The 15,890-nt window shown below is 34.8% G+C and overlaps 1 protein-coding gene across 1 annotated transcript in view; it reads right to left on the bottom strand.

Moving 5' to 3' along the window:
• The window catches only part of LOC147343960 (protocadherin-15-like), a 1,781,617-nt gene that overhangs the window by 71,987 nt on the left and 1,693,740 nt on the right, over positions 1-15,890 (bottom strand). Inside the window, exon 30 of the mRNA XM_086377653.1 lies at positions 75-290. Coding sequence (XP_086233779.1) covers positions 75-290 — 216 coding nt within the window. The remainder of the gene's footprint in view (positions 1-74; positions 291-15,890) is intronic.

Below are 15,890 nucleotides of genomic sequence, written 5' to 3'. Positions count from 1 at the left end.
GTTCTAGGTGTTAAAACGTTAACCCCTGGCTAGTACTGCACATACCCCCTTTTTCTGAAGTTTCATCTACTCACCAGAACATCTGCTTTGCCACTTAGTCCCTTCCCATAGTTGTCAGTTGCGATGACTTGAAACTTAAAGTAAGACCGCCTCATGTTATGGAAGAGCATAGCCGTTTTGATAAGCCCTGTGTATGTTTCCACCACGAATCCTTCCTTTCCTTCTTTAATTGGTGGTATTATGAGTCTGTATGCCATGGCACTATAATTGCCAGTATCTTTATCAGTCGCCTAGGAGGGGAAAAGCACAGGTTATAAATAAGCTGGAAAAAAATAACCTTTATGAAAGAGCTTATTTCTGGTTGCAAGACTTCTGTTTCTTGGGTAACAACACAATAAAGCCCTCCTAAAGTTATATTTTTCTAGGTACCATTATATGGATGCATAGACTTTGTATGCACAGGGTTGAACAACTGTTATGAGAAGGATAATGACTACTGAACTGTGAATACAAGGGACAGAGATGCTAACTCAGTCCCACTGATGAACCAAGTGTGTTGATTGGCATGTTTAATGGGATCAGCACTGGGCTGAGACCCAAATCGGTTTAAGGATGGGACTGTGTACCTAACCATTGTCTTGTGTAGTAGGCATAGCATGCAATTGTGTTTTTGATCTATTTCCTAAAAGGAAAAAAAAAAATTAAAGTTATGCGCTAAAATATTTCAGATGACACCAGGACAGTATTCAGAACTTTTATAAGTCTAGAGTTACATCAAGAGATCCTGATTAGTAAATGCCATATCATAAGAGAGTATTAGAATACTAATGCAGCTTCTTTTTTCATCAGCTTGTGTCCTGATTAACCAGATTTGTCCCTGGTTGTAGGTGCTTATGATCTACATGTTAAAGTTTCTTCACACTTAGAAATTAAAAAGAAATAGTTGCTTAGTGTATATATATATATATATTTTTTTTTTTTTAATAAAGTTGGGAGCATAGTAATATTAGCCTGGCTCTTTTGTTTCTACTTCAGGGAAATTTTTCAGACTGCCAATTTGTCACAGAGAAACATCTGAAAGAGGAATGGTGGATATGATAGTTTTAGTGAATGTGTGTATAGTCTGCAATTTTTTTTATTGAACTCTATATTTATGATTTGTACATATTTTGTGCCAGTTTCTTGTACCTCTGTACCTCAGTAAAGTTTCATTAATGGTAAAAAGTTTATCTCAAAGAAAATACTCATGTTAGTCATAAGTGAAAGAATATTTTTGAGGGATTCAGTTATCTTAAATTTGCTCCTAGTATATGAAAGAAATATCTTTGATTACTTAATCCAAACCCATTTTAATTTTAATTGGGAATGTTCTTTTTATTTCTTATGCTTACTTTGTTAAATGAATAAAAACTTGGGTTTAAAGCTTTAAAATAAACACTTTGATAATTATTTTTTCTTTCTGTTTTTTCTTTGTATAGTGATAACGTGACCTATGTTGGAATCTAATTCCTATTCCTCTAATACAGAAATGAAGCTCTGCTATTATGTAAAACACGCAGGGCATTTAAAAAGATGAACTGGTAGTTAGAGCTTGTCCTATTCTAAAACTGAGATTTTTTAACTTGAATTTCAAGAAATATTTGATCCCAAAGGAAAGTATCTGAATTTTTTTACTTCAGGTTACCTTGTCTAGCAGAGTTATCCTGACATTCAAATTGTTAAGCACCTATATAGAATTTAAAGTTAGAGATTCAAACTTTTGAATTTTGTGCTGAATCTCAACACACATTTTCTATGATTTACTATTATTATAATTATTTGTAGCCAAACTTTGCCACTTACTTTGTAGCCCTTGGCTTTTCAAGTTTAATGCAAAATTCACATTTCATTTCCTTAGTCACGTTAGCCTCATTTCAAGTGTTCAGTGGCTTGTGACTACTGCATTGGACAGAGGACATTTAGAGCATTTCCATTATTGTCAAAAGTTCTGTTCGACAACACTAATATAAGTACTAGAATAATATATTCCTTGGAGAGTTTTATTTTTGTTAAATAAAATTTATTTTGTTAAACAAAATTATTTTTATAAAAATAAAAATCATTGTAATGATGAACCATAAATGCTTGATATCTGATATTTAATAACAATATTTAAAAATAAGAATAGTCAGATAATAATTATAATTAAAATTTAAATGCTACATATCTAGTATCACAAATAAAGTTATATAGCCTTGTATAAATTCACTAAAACTATCATATCCACCTTTCCTCTTTCAGATGTTTCTCTGTGACAAATTAGCAGTCTGAAACCTTAATATTTTAAAACAAACTCTGTAACACAGTAGAAAAGAACAGAAAAGGCAGTTACAGCAAAATAATTTTGATTGTTTTGATTGCTTTGTATATTAAGCTTCTTTGCACTGTTCTTACTGATTACTTCCAATTTCAATAAACATGTAATTTTGGTTTGCTGTATTGCTAATTTACTAAATTACTATAGTGGCATATTTTGCCTTAACAGATTAAGATGTTTTTAAACATAACCTTCCTGAAACAAATAATCATTTAATGCACAAGTTTAGGTAACTCAGAAGTATCTTTTAAGCATAACTTTCCCTCATACATTAGGAGCAAATTACCGAAAATGAGATACAAAATTAAAAAAAAAATCATGTTTACTGGACTATTTTTTTAATTGAATGAAAGATTTTTTAAATTCTACAAAAGTTTCACACAGATTATTTTCTATAATCCCATCAGTTCAGTTCATTTCAGTTCAGTTGCTCAGTCATGTCTGACTCTTTGTAACCCCATGGACTACAACACACCAGGCTTCCCTGTCCGTCATCAACTCCCGGAGCTTGTTCAAACTCATGTTCGTTGAGTCAGTGATGCCATCCAGCCATCTCATCCTCTGTCATCCCCTTCTCCTTCTGCCTTCAGTCTTTCCCAGCATCAGGGTCTTTTCCAATGAGTCAGTTCTTCATATCAGGTGACCAAAGTATTGGAGTTTCAGCTTCAGCATCGGTTCTTCCAATGAATATTCAGGACTAATTTCCTTTAGGATTAACTAGTTTGATCTCCTTGCAGTCCAAGGGATTCTCAAGAGTCTTCTCCAACATCACAGTTCAAAATCATCAATTCTTCAGTGCTCAGCTTTCTTTATAGTCCAACTCTCACATCCATACCTGACTACTAGAAAAACCAAAGCTCTGACTAGATGGACCTTTGTTGGCAAAGTAATGTCTCTGCTTTTTAATATGCTGTCTAATCAAATTGATCACATGGACCACAGCCTTATCTAACTCAATAAAACTATGAGCCATGCCATATAGGGCCACCTGAGATGGACAGATCATGGTGGAAAGTTCTAACATGGTCCACTGGAGAAGGAAATGGCAAACCACTTCAATATTTTTGCCTTAAGAAGCTCATGAACAGTATGAAAAGGCAAAACAAAAACAAAAAAAGATATAATTCCATAGTGACCCACTTTTTTTCCTTCTACTCCTACGTAGGCCTTCTCTCCTTCCCCCTCCCCACTGGTAACCACTGGATTCTTCTCTGTATCTGTGAGTCTGCTTCTTTGGTGTTTTTAGTGTTTTTCAACTATATAAAACTACTGTCATATACATGCTATTTGTAATGGCTCCACTTAAAATTTCTGATGCTTTTAATAGATTTGCTCCTCTTTGGAATCTGAAAAGATCTCATTTCAGAATACAGTTATGAGGATAGTTGCCAGGATCATTAGCATTCTTTCAAATCTCTCACCTCTCTCTCACATTCAATTGAAACTAGCAAGTTAAAATGTGAATGATAAAAATTTCATAGGTACACTCAGTCAGTCAGTCAGTTCAGTCGCTCAGTCATGTCCGACTCTTTGCGACCCCATGACCCCATGAATTGCAGCACGCCAGGCCTCCCTGTCCATCACCAACTCCCGGAGTTCACTCAGACTCACGTTCATCGAGTCAGTGATGCCATCCAGCCATCTCGTCCTCTGTCTACTTATGACCATTTTAAAGGATTTTCAATTTTAACTTTGTCTATTTAGTTTTCAAAAACACATGGTTTTAGACCAAGACTTATATACAGTTGACCCTTGCACAACATGGATTTGAACTACAGAGGGTTCAGTTAAAGCCAGTGACTGAGGCTGGGTCAGACTTAAAATTAGCAACCAGTAAAGTGGCTGACTTTATTTTCTGGGCTCCAAAATCACTGCAGATGGTGACTGCAGCCATGAAATCAAAAGACACTTACTCCTTGGAAGGAAAGTTATAACCAACCTAGACAGCATAAAAAGCAGAGACATTACTTTGTCAACAAAGGTCCATCTAGTCAAGGCTGTGGTTTTTCCAGTCATTGTGTATGAATGTGAGAGTTGGACTATAAAGCAAGCTGAGCACCAAAGAATTGATGCTTTTGAACTGTGGTGTTGGAGAAGACTCTTGAGAGTCCCTTGGACCGCAAGGAGATCCAACAAGTCCATCCTAAAGGAGATCAGTCCTGGGTGTTCAATGAAGGGACTGATGTTGAAGCTGAAATTCCAATACTTTGGCCACCTGATGCGAAGAGCTGGTTCATTTGAAAACACCCTGACACTGGGAAAGACTGAGGGCAGGAGGAGAAGGGGACGACAGAGGATGAGATGGTTGGATGGCATCACCGACTCAATGGACATGGGTTTGGGTGGACTCCGGGAGTTGGTGATGGACAGGGAGGCCGCACAGTTCACACAATAATCATTGCATTCAATGTGTCAGACTAAGTATCAGAACTAAAATTCCAGTGAAAACAACACTGAAAGCTAGATAATAAGGAAAGGAGTACGTCAAGGCTATATATTGTCACCCTGCTTATTTAACTTATATGCAGAGTACATCATGAGAAATGCTGGGCTGGATGAAACACAGGCTGAAATCAAGATTGCCGGGAGAAATATCAATAACCTCAGATATGCAGGTGACACCACCCTTATAGCAGAAAGCGAAGAAGAATTAAAGAGCCTCTTGATGAAAGTGAAAGAGGAGAGTCAAAAAGTTGACTTAAAACTCAACATTCAGAAAACTAAGATCATGGCATCTGGTCCCATCACTTCATGGCAAATAAATGGGGAAACAGTAGAAATAGTGACAGACTATTTTGGGGGGCTCCAAAATCACTGCAGATGGTGACTGCAGCCATAAAATATTCAAAAGCAAAGACATTACTTTGCCAACAAAGGTCCATCTAGTCAAGGCTATGGTTTTTCAAGTAGTCATGTATGGATGTGAGAGCTGGACTATAAAGAAAGTTGAGCACCAAAGAATTGATGCCTTTGAACTGTGTCATTGGAGAAGACTCTTGAGAATCCCTTGGACTGCAAGGAGATCAAACCAGGCAACCTTAAAGGAAATCAGTCCTGAATATTCATTGGAAGAACTGATGCTGAAGCTGAAACTCCAATACTTTGGCCACCTGATGTGAAGAACTGACTCATTGGAAAAGACCCTGATGCTGGGAAAGATTGAAGGCAGGAGGAGAAAGGGATGACAGAGGATGAGATGGCTGGATGGCATCATTGACTCAATGAATATGAGTTTGCATAAACTCTGGGAGTTGGTGATGGGGTTCTGAAGAGTCGAACATGACCGAATGACTGAACTGACTGACTGAACTGAAAAGATCTTAATAATTTTTCCTAAACATATCAAGGAGATAGGAAGAAAATAAGTATGAAGGTCAAAAACTAAATGAAAACAAGAATCTAGACAGTTTAGTACTGATAGTAAGTTCACTACAGGGTTTCCGTTGATCCAAGAAAACTTAAAATTTAACTTATGAGGTCTTGAGTGGCTCAGAGAATAGGAGGCAAGATCAAGGCCCACTCATAGACGTGAGTCTCAAAAGCCTCCACTCTGAAGAAGGCTGAGTTCTCATTTTAAAGGTGGATGAGAAATTTATCTCCCCTTTCCAGCCACCACTGCCACTGCCACCCAAAACTAAAAAGAAAACTGCCTGGTTAAACCCTGATGTTGAATGCAGTGGAGAAAAAACAGAAAGCAAAGAAACCCAAACTTTACTGAAACTCAATCTATAACCAACACAAGTCTTCATCAGCATTTACAACCTTTATTCACACACCACGATTTCCTCAACTCAAGGATAAATCATAATGTTATCAATTTGTAAATTCAGTGGTCCTGAACTCTACCTGAATAAACCGAAGAACCACAACTGAGAATTTTATTTTTAATGATAACAGTCTAGTTTTCTCACAGAAGCAAACGCTTTTTCAAAAAAGTTATCTACAATGTATGCCTCAAGTAATTCTAACAAATAAACTCCAAGAAAGATGAAAAGTTAGAGTCAGATAGTTCTCAAAATGAACAGGAAACCAAGTATCATGAAAAGAGAGCCCACTGAGATAGAAAATCAAAGTCATACCAACAAAGGCTTTAGATATCTGAATTTGGAAAACAGTATAATGTAAATGTTCAATATGTTTCATTAAATAATATATATATTTTTAAATATAAATAAAATTAGATTAGTTGAACATAGGTAAAATGTATCTTCTTGAAGTAAAAAAATAATAACTGAAATAAAAAACTCATAGATGAAGTTGTTAGAAGCTTATGAATATGGCACAAGAGTATTAGTGTACTGAATGACAGAGCAAAAATTAGATTTCACATATTCTAGAGGGTTAAGAACCAGATTGGAAGGAAATACTTTGCCTAAGATATTGTTAGTGAACTCAAGTTTAAATAGAGTAAAATAGCCAAGAGGTATTTTTTTAATAAATAAATTATTAGGAATATAAACTGCATTGTTTCCATAAAAACTGGAAAACATTCATAGAAATAGTTTATGAAAGGGAAAAAAATAAAAATTATAAATCTACTCCATCATTTTTTTAGATTGTAATAAGGGGGCATATAACAAATTTGGCTAAACTAACATCTAAAAATTAAATCTGATCTATTGTGAAATTTCTAAATGAATCAAATTTACTAAAGAATCAATGCCATTTTATTTATTCCATCAGCTCCTTTATAATAAAAAACTTATATTGGATTCCTGACACAGCCATTATTATCTGGAAGAGGTGACACTGGAAGATTTTATTCACTGACTTTCGTGAGTTTCTCTTTATGAGTAAAATCAGGAAAGTTATGTCTACAGCTGTTTTTAAAAATGAAAGTCAGAAATGAATATTATAATTATACTTGCTGTAATTATATTTTTAAATGAAAACTAGGACACAGAAAACCACTGAGGCATTTCTAAGACCTCATCTGGAAAGTTTAATGCACACAGGTGGCCAACATTAAGAGAAAATCACCAAATAATTGCTTCTATCATACAGGGGAGTAGGTGAGCACATTAATTTTCTCACAGCCTAAATAACTGTTCCCCTCTGTTGACTAAATGAATACTATGGATGCAGAAATATTAGTAGAATAATTAGTGATGTCCAGAGAACTTCCAAAGCCCATTAAAGTCCAATGATGCTAACTTTGATTTTTGCTTCTCAATTAGACCCCATTTTAACATTTAACATTGAAGGCTTACTCTTCCTGAAATTAGAGTGTAAATATTTTAAATTGTCAGGGTAAAAATACTCAAATCTCACATTACCACCAATGAATGTCAGCATGTCAAGCTGTGTTTGCAAGGAACAAAAAGAACAGAGCTTTGACTTAGACTAGTTGAACTTGGCTTCTGTATTTTTAGGAACTATAAAGAAACCTTCACTTTAAAGCCCTTAAAGGCTGTATGCCCAACATATACTAAACATAAACAAGGAAAGTGTCAGAGAGATTGATCTATTTGGAAGGCTATTTAAGACTTCTGTAAAAACAACAGCAAAAAAGAGATGATAATTTTTTTTTTTAATTTTAAATAAGAAAGCTTAGTATTTGTTTTTTATAAGAATGTCAAAAAAGGACCACAGTCCAATAGAAATAATTCTTAATTTCAATAAGGACATTGATCCTTTAAGTATAAAGTAATTCAGAGATAGTCTAATGAGTAAATCACAACTCAATGTAGAAACAACTGTCTAAAAATGGTTTGTCATATCATGCAACACAGTATTACAGAATTTTCAGGGTTTATTATTATTATATCTAGAAATTGCCAAAATTTTCACCTAAGTTAAAGAGTGGTACCAAATAACACACAATAATATCTATTTGAAAAATTAAATAAAGAAACTGAAGATTAGCAAACTATTCCTTTTATATTTTTTTACAGTTATACACTGAAACATTCTGTATTACAGGAAGCATGAGAGTACAAAATAAGAATGTCTTTCATTTACATAATAATTGAAGCATTGTTTCAGTTTTAGTTCCATTCCCTTGTAAAATATTTTGGAAAATAAATATTATCTCAAAAATAACTTGTTCTTTTCCTCATCATTGGTAATATAATGTGATCATATATTCTTCAATGATGCTTTGAAATGAACTCTGAAATCATTTTTTCTAACTTCTCGTTCACGTGAAAAAGAAAGAAATTGCAGTCTACTCAATAGACATAGTATCAAAAGAAAATACAGGCACAATTTGAGCCCTCTATTTAAGAGAGGAAACTAACTTTTAAAGTTGATTTTGGATTAAAAAAAAATGTGGATTTTTACAGAAAACTAACATATTAAAATTTTAAGAAATTTGTACTTTTGTAAGAATTCTTATTTTTTAAATTTTATTTTATTTAACTTTGCAATATTGTATTGGTTTTGCCATATATCAAAATGAATCTGCCACAGGTATACATGTGTTCCCCCTCTTCATCTTGCAAATCCTAAATCCTTCAGTATTCAAAGGAAATTTAATGACATATGCATTACCTCAAGCTTTCTGGTTCTTCCTTAGTTACATTACATTCAATCAATTTAAACCAAATTTAGTATCTTCTCAGCTGTCACCCTCTAGTCCTTCCTCTGGCTACCATACTTGTTCCTCCTCTGTCTTCTCTTTGCATGGTAAGGGTATTAGCTCATATGGATTGACTGAGCTAAAAATCTCAGTAGGGTCTTCAACTGTCTCACCTCATCCCTTTCCTTTCTACTCCCAGTCCATCATCAAGCCTAATAAGTTCTACTCTGAAATATTTCTCACTTCAGTGACTATCCATCAAGCTGACATTGCCCAATTTCAGGCTCTCCTGTTTCATTTTTAAATTCAACAATAGCTTAAAAATGAATGATAGCTCCTGCCTCCTAGAAGATGAAATTTAAAACAAGTCCATGAAATATTCCCAGTCTAATCCCAGTTTAACATTCCATTTTCTTGCTCTATATTTACTCTGTTTATATTTCTCCAAAACCAACCACATTACCTACTTTTTTCTCCTTCTGAACAATTTATGTTCTTTCATGATTTCAGTCGTTTGCACACATAGCTTCTTTTTTTTTTTTTTTTTCCACACATAGCTTCTTATTACTTAAAATGACTCATGTCTGCTAGGCCATATTCACTCCTGAACTACACTGTTGCACATGTGTGTGGCATGTACATACACACACATATTGAATATATGGTACTAAAACAGCTTGCTGCTGCTAAGTCACTTCAGTCGTGTCCGATTCTGTGCGACCCCATAGACGGCAGCCCACCAGGCTCCCCCGTCCCTGGGATTCTCCAGGCAAGAACACCGGAGTGGGTTGGCATTTCCTCCTCCAATGCATGAAAGTGAAAAGTAAAAGTGAAGTCGCTCAGTCGTGTCCGACCCTCAGCGATCCCATGGACTGCAGCCTACCAGGCTCCTCGATCCATGGGATTTTCCAGGCAAGAGTACTGGAGTGGGGTGCCATTGCCTTCTCGGCTAAAACAGCTTATAAGACTGCTTTTCTGAAGGTTATCCCCTAGGGAGTGCTGCATGTTTTCAGTAGTATATTTTATATATTTTTAGTACACTTTTTACCTTGGCATATTCTAATATTTAATTATGTCTTCATTACACATAAACTTTGTTTCCATTTATATCTTTTATTATGGAATAATGTCCAGTTAATGGTCTAATAATATTTGGCTGAAATATGAATATAATATCAGAGATTAATATTTAGAAGTGATGGATATGCTTAGGTCTACCACTTAATGGCCATATGAATGCGGGCAAACAATTCTCTAGAGTTTAGTTCCTCATTATAAATGAGTAAAATAGGACATGCTGAATAGGTTGGCTGTGAATATTCACTGAGGTATAAAATGCAGTGCCTGGTATGAACAATCGAGTTTAGTTCGTTCTTGCCAACTTTGCTATGAATACTCTGGAGCTTTCTAGCTTATCTCTTCTATTTCTTATTACCTCTTGTACATTGACAAACACATTACTTTCTATCTTTTGTACTTGGCTATATATTCACTGGGAGCAGGGCTATTTTCTAATTCATCTTTGTATTTCATAATCCCCATTGGCCAATGCCACTACTTTAAAAATTTAAATTTAAAATATATTTTTGCTCAATTCCTTTGAACATAATTTTTAAAGGTGTTTTTGTTCTCATCATTAGATTACTTAACACAGTATGTCCTTAATTTGTGAATTAATTTGGACCACTTGTTCCACAAAAAGATTTGAATATCTTTTTGTTTAAACATCATGACATATATTTTTACAATATTAAGGCAGAATTAATGTTAAAAGTTACATAACAGCACTCTTCATTCATGCAAAAATGTTTAGCATATGAATAATGTATAAGAAGCCTACTTGTCCTTCAATTAACTCTAATATAAAGTCAGGGGATAGCCAAGCATTTGAAAATTAAATCAGAATGTTTAACTCTAATTCATTCTATTTGGCAATGTTTTATTGCCTAATAAGAAATTAACAAGCACAAACTAAAAGCTTTACTACGAAAAGAAAAACCTTTATTGTCACTTTACAGGAAAAAACGTATGTCAAGGGAAAATAGAATTCAATTTATAAACCTTTTACCTTGGAAAATAAATTGAGAACTTTCAAAAATATATTGAATTTAAAGTGCTGTGATAAAACTAATGGACACCAAAAGAAAAGCTTTTGAATTGTTAAAGGGACACTAAAGTAAAGAAGAGTGTATTTACAGATTGCAATGGTGCTATTTGCACATGGCATGACAATGAAACCTGTCTCCTTGAATATATATGTTGAAATATTTTAACATGAAAAGCACATTCAACAAAAGAAATTGGTCTCTGAAATGGTCTTCTTTTAATTTTTTTGGTAGTGTTTTAGAACTCTTTCTCTCCACACACACACATATATACACAGGTACATATATATGTATATTTTTCTACTTTATAAAATGATGAATTTTATGTCCATATTCCCATCTAACAAGTTGGCTAAGAAAAAGACAAAAAAAAAAAAAACAGCTGTAAAACCAAACTAAAATTCCTATAAAATAGTCTTTGTTGAACGAAATTCTAAAGTGAATTGACCCCAAAATGATATGTTATAAAACATGGTGGCCAATGGTAAAATTTCATCTACAGATTATACAGCAAAAGGTTAGTATTCCCAAAGCTTGTTTTCGGAACAGCTTTATTCTTTGAGAAACATGGATAGGATGGTGTAAATTTATCAACATAATTTTACAAAATTATTAAAGTATCTTTATTTTTACTTCCTTTATAAAATTTCCTGTCATTTCTAATTATTCTTAGTCTGTGTTATTTATAAATGTAAAAAGTAATAAATGGCCAATAATAATTTATAATGTGCCTAATATATAAAATATTTTATTACTTCTTGCTTGTTAGAGAAATACCAGAAATGCAAATTAATAAAGGAATATTAAAAACTCTACAATGTCATCCATTCATTGTTATTATTAATATCTTTATATACGTCCTTCTGGGCTTCCCTGGTGTCTCAGAAGGTAAAGAATCCGCCTGCAATGTGGGAGACCTGGGTTCGATCCCTGAGTTAGGAAGATCCCCTTGGAGCAGGGCATAGCAACCCACTCCAGTGTTCTTGCCTGGAAAATCCCCAGGGACAGAGAAGTCTAGTGGGCTTCTAGACACAAGACAAAAAGTCTAGTCTTGTGTCCACGGGGTCACAAAGAGTCAGATGTGACTAAGCACAGCACATATGTCCTTATATATTTACAATATATATACAAAGTATATATATATATATATATATATATATTTATACACACACACATATATATAGAATGTATATACACACATATATTCATGTATGTAGACTGTACATACACTGTATATAGAACGTATATATACAATGTATATAAGATGTTTGTGTGTATATATATACATATATGCACATATATACAGAATGTATTATTACACACATATATACACTTTCTGTAACCAAGGGCATGCCATCTTTGTGACTTTATAGCCTAGTATTCTCAGTCATTAATCAGACATTCAGAATTTTCTGTATTTCAAACAAAAGAGAGTATATCCAGATAAGCATAACATTAAGAGTAGGATAAAAGTTATGATAATCAAGTAAAATTATTAACAAACAGAAAAAAATCTATAAATTGTTTTAAAACAATTTATCCGTTCTATATACAGTGTATGTTCAGTCTACATACATGTATATATGTGTGTGTATATACACCTCAGAGAGCATCAAAGTTAAAGTTTGAAAGACATTGAAAGTGAAAGTGTTATTCCCTTAGTCATGTTTGACTCTGTGAGCCTATGGACAGTAGCCCACAAGGCTCCTCTGTTCATGGAATTCTCCAGGCAACAATACTGGAGTGCATAACCGTTCCCTTCTCCAGAGCATCTTCCCTCTGGAATTGAACTCAGGTTTCCTGCATTGCAGGCAGATTCTTACTGACTGAGCCACCAACAAAAACTAGATAGCATTTATTCATAATAAAATTGTTAGCTTTGTTTGTGTGGTCCTATGTTTGTTTTAGCCAAAAAACAGCACTGGCCAACCTGCCTTTAACCTAACTGCCTTTGATTAGCTTTTCACTTTCCACTTCCCTGCATTGGAGAAGTAAATGGCAACCCACTCCAGTGTTCTAGCCTGGAGAATCCCAGGGACGGGGGAGCCTGGTGGGCTGCCGTCTATGGGGTCGCACAGAGTTGGACACAACTGAAGTGACTTAGCAGCAGCAGCTTTCTCTAATCTAAATAGTTCTCTAGCCAATGAAGAACTGGCACTGGCAATGATTGAAGTCATTAAATGTAGGTTGACTCTCAGCACTGAAAAAGAGTAATGAATAGAAGATTATACTCAAGAAAGATCTAGGAAAACATGAAAAATAATCTGAAGGTTGTAACCAGTGTCCTTCTTTAGGCTAAGCACTTTATGAATAGAGTATCAATTAATTTTCTTAACTCTGGTGGCAGAAAGAAACAAATTCATTCTGTAAATGGCATTCCAAACCGTGGAGGACCCAGTTGTTGCTGTTTGGTCACTAAGTCCTGTTCAACTCTTTGTGACCCCACAAACTATAGCCCTCCAGGCTCCTCTGTTCATGGGATTTCCCAGGCAAGAAAAGTGGAGTGAGTTGCCATTTCCTTCTCCAAGGAATGTCCCTCACCCAAGGATCGAACCCATGTCTCCTGCATTGGCAGATGGATTCTTTACCACTGAGCCATCAGGAAAGCCAGAGGACCTGCTAAATGACCTCAAATCCAACAGTTCATAAGCAAAGCCTTTCATCTTTCACTCTATGTCTCATGTAGGATTTGCCATCAGACTTGTACCTAGAGAAGTATGTGGTGAAGGTCATTTCTAGCTCCTTGCTTCAGAGACAGATAGCCCCTGTACTAAACCAATAAATTTCATTAAAAATTGCACTTAACAGTTTTCATTTTTTTTCCCTTCTGTGAAGATACTACCAAGGTTCAGTAGGAATTAGATGAAGACAAGTAGCTTCATCTCTACACCTCTTTTTCAGAACAAAGCAGAACACAAACACTGGCAGGAAATGGAGTTGTCTTTGCTCTTATCCTGGTCTTGCTGCTCCATTAAATGACATGTTGAAAGAGAATTCAATATTTTAATTGCATTTGGTGTTAATCAGACCCTTATAAATGCAGGTGAGATTACACATTTTCATTGTGTTCTTTTCCTTGTCTCATTAGTTATCCCTAATTTCCATGATTGTTAACATAACATTGATATGTTCAGGAGGTGCCAGAAGAGATTATGTGTCAAGCCAGAGAAATGACTGCTTCATTTTTCAACTTTTTAACAGAGAGTTCATTTTATAATATTGAAAGATAAATTTTTGCAGTTCAGACTTTTCTATTAATACTTTTTCTTTGAAAAATAGGTTTTTTTGACTATGTCTATCTCTAAGGGGGGAATTTAAGGGATTTCCTTAAGACTCTGAAATTGCTAGTCTTTTCAAGTTTGGGGCTTTTTTTAAGGTGACTTTAGTACCCTCTTACAGAAAAAGCCTATTTTAAAAATTTTACAGATTTCTTGATTATGCTTCTACTTTTTCTATGAGAACTTCAAGGCTTTTTTCCATTTGTCAGATGTATGTTAATTGCTGAAGATAAGCTCACCCAATTTTGTGATTTGCTATCATATGGTATGATAAGGACAAGAACACAAAACAAAAAATCAATATGGCCTTTTAAAAAATATACTCTTTTTTAAAGAACAATATAGAATTTATTGAAGTTACTGTATTATAACAAAGTCAGATCACTCATTAATTTAAATAAAAATACATGATCCCCATCCTACAAAGAGATAATTCTAACTTGAAGGTGAATCTCAGCAACTGAACAGCAGTAGCAACAGCAGTCAATAAGTATCTCCTTGGAAACTATGTACCTAATATCATATTATACTAAAGATAAGGTTGCTGACCTCACAGAATATATGAGTCATTAGTAATCAGTCAATAGCCTAGTGATTGTCATAAAATATTGAGGAATACTGGAAACTAACAAATGTCTATGCACATTGTTTATCTTGCCCTTCTGAGAGACTTGGAGAACTAGATGAGATTAGTTGGGAAAAGGGGTCTCATTTTGCCCAGAAAATCTTCAGAATCCAACATAGTTCTGGGCTAATCAGAGACTAAAGAAACTGTATAAGAAGTAGGTTTGGAAGTCAGGCAGTCTTATTTTAAAATTAGCATATTTTAGTCAAAAGTATGCAATTCATGATTAGCAGTCGGTTAGGAATTCCTGTAACGTCGTCTGATGCCTAATGACCACTAACATCCTATTTACTACTATGATGATTCCTCAATAAGAGGTAGAAGGCATATAGACATTTGACGGCTATAAAATAAATTGTAATCCAATGCCTATGATCTCTAAAAGTAAATCTTTTCTTCTTAAATATAAGAACTCACTGAATCAAATGAATGCTAATTAAAACAAATGTGGTATACATAAAACTCAGGTAAGATACCTCTTACAAGGGCTCCCCTTGTGGCTCAGCTGTTAAATAACCCACCTGCAATGCAGGAGACCCCAATTCGATTCCTGGGTTGGGAAGATCCCCTGGAGAAGGAAATGGCAACCCACTCCAGTATTCTTGCCTGGAAAATTCTATGGATAAAGGGGAATGGTGGGCTATAGTCCAAAGAGTCGGACATGACTGAGTGACTTCACTTTCACTTTCACCTGAAATTTACACAGTATCTTAGGTTCAATTAGGAAAAAAAAAAAAAAAAATTCAACTAGCAACAAACAAAATTTCTCTATGGGCTTCGTTTGTGGCTCAGCTGGTAAAGAATCTGCCTGCAATGTGGGAGATCTGGTTTGACCCCTGGGTTGGGAAGATCCCCTGGAGAAGGGAAACGCTACCCACTCCAGTATTCTGGCCTGGAGAATTCCATGGCCTTCATAGTCCATGGGGTCGCAAAGAGTCAGACATGATTAAGCAATTTTCATTCATTCACTCAAGATACCTCTAATTACATAGGAAATTTATAGAAG

This window comes from Bos grunniens, chromosome 26 (assembly GCF_055505025.1).
Source record: "Bos grunniens cultivar Pamir isolate PY7600 chromosome 26, Bosgru_T2T1.0, whole genome shotgun sequence".
Classification (NCBI taxonomy): Eukaryota; Metazoa; Chordata; class Mammalia; order Artiodactyla; family Bovidae; genus Bos; species Bos grunniens.
Note: the sequence above shows the minus strand (reverse complement) of the source record. Positions and strands in the feature narration are given on the sequence as shown.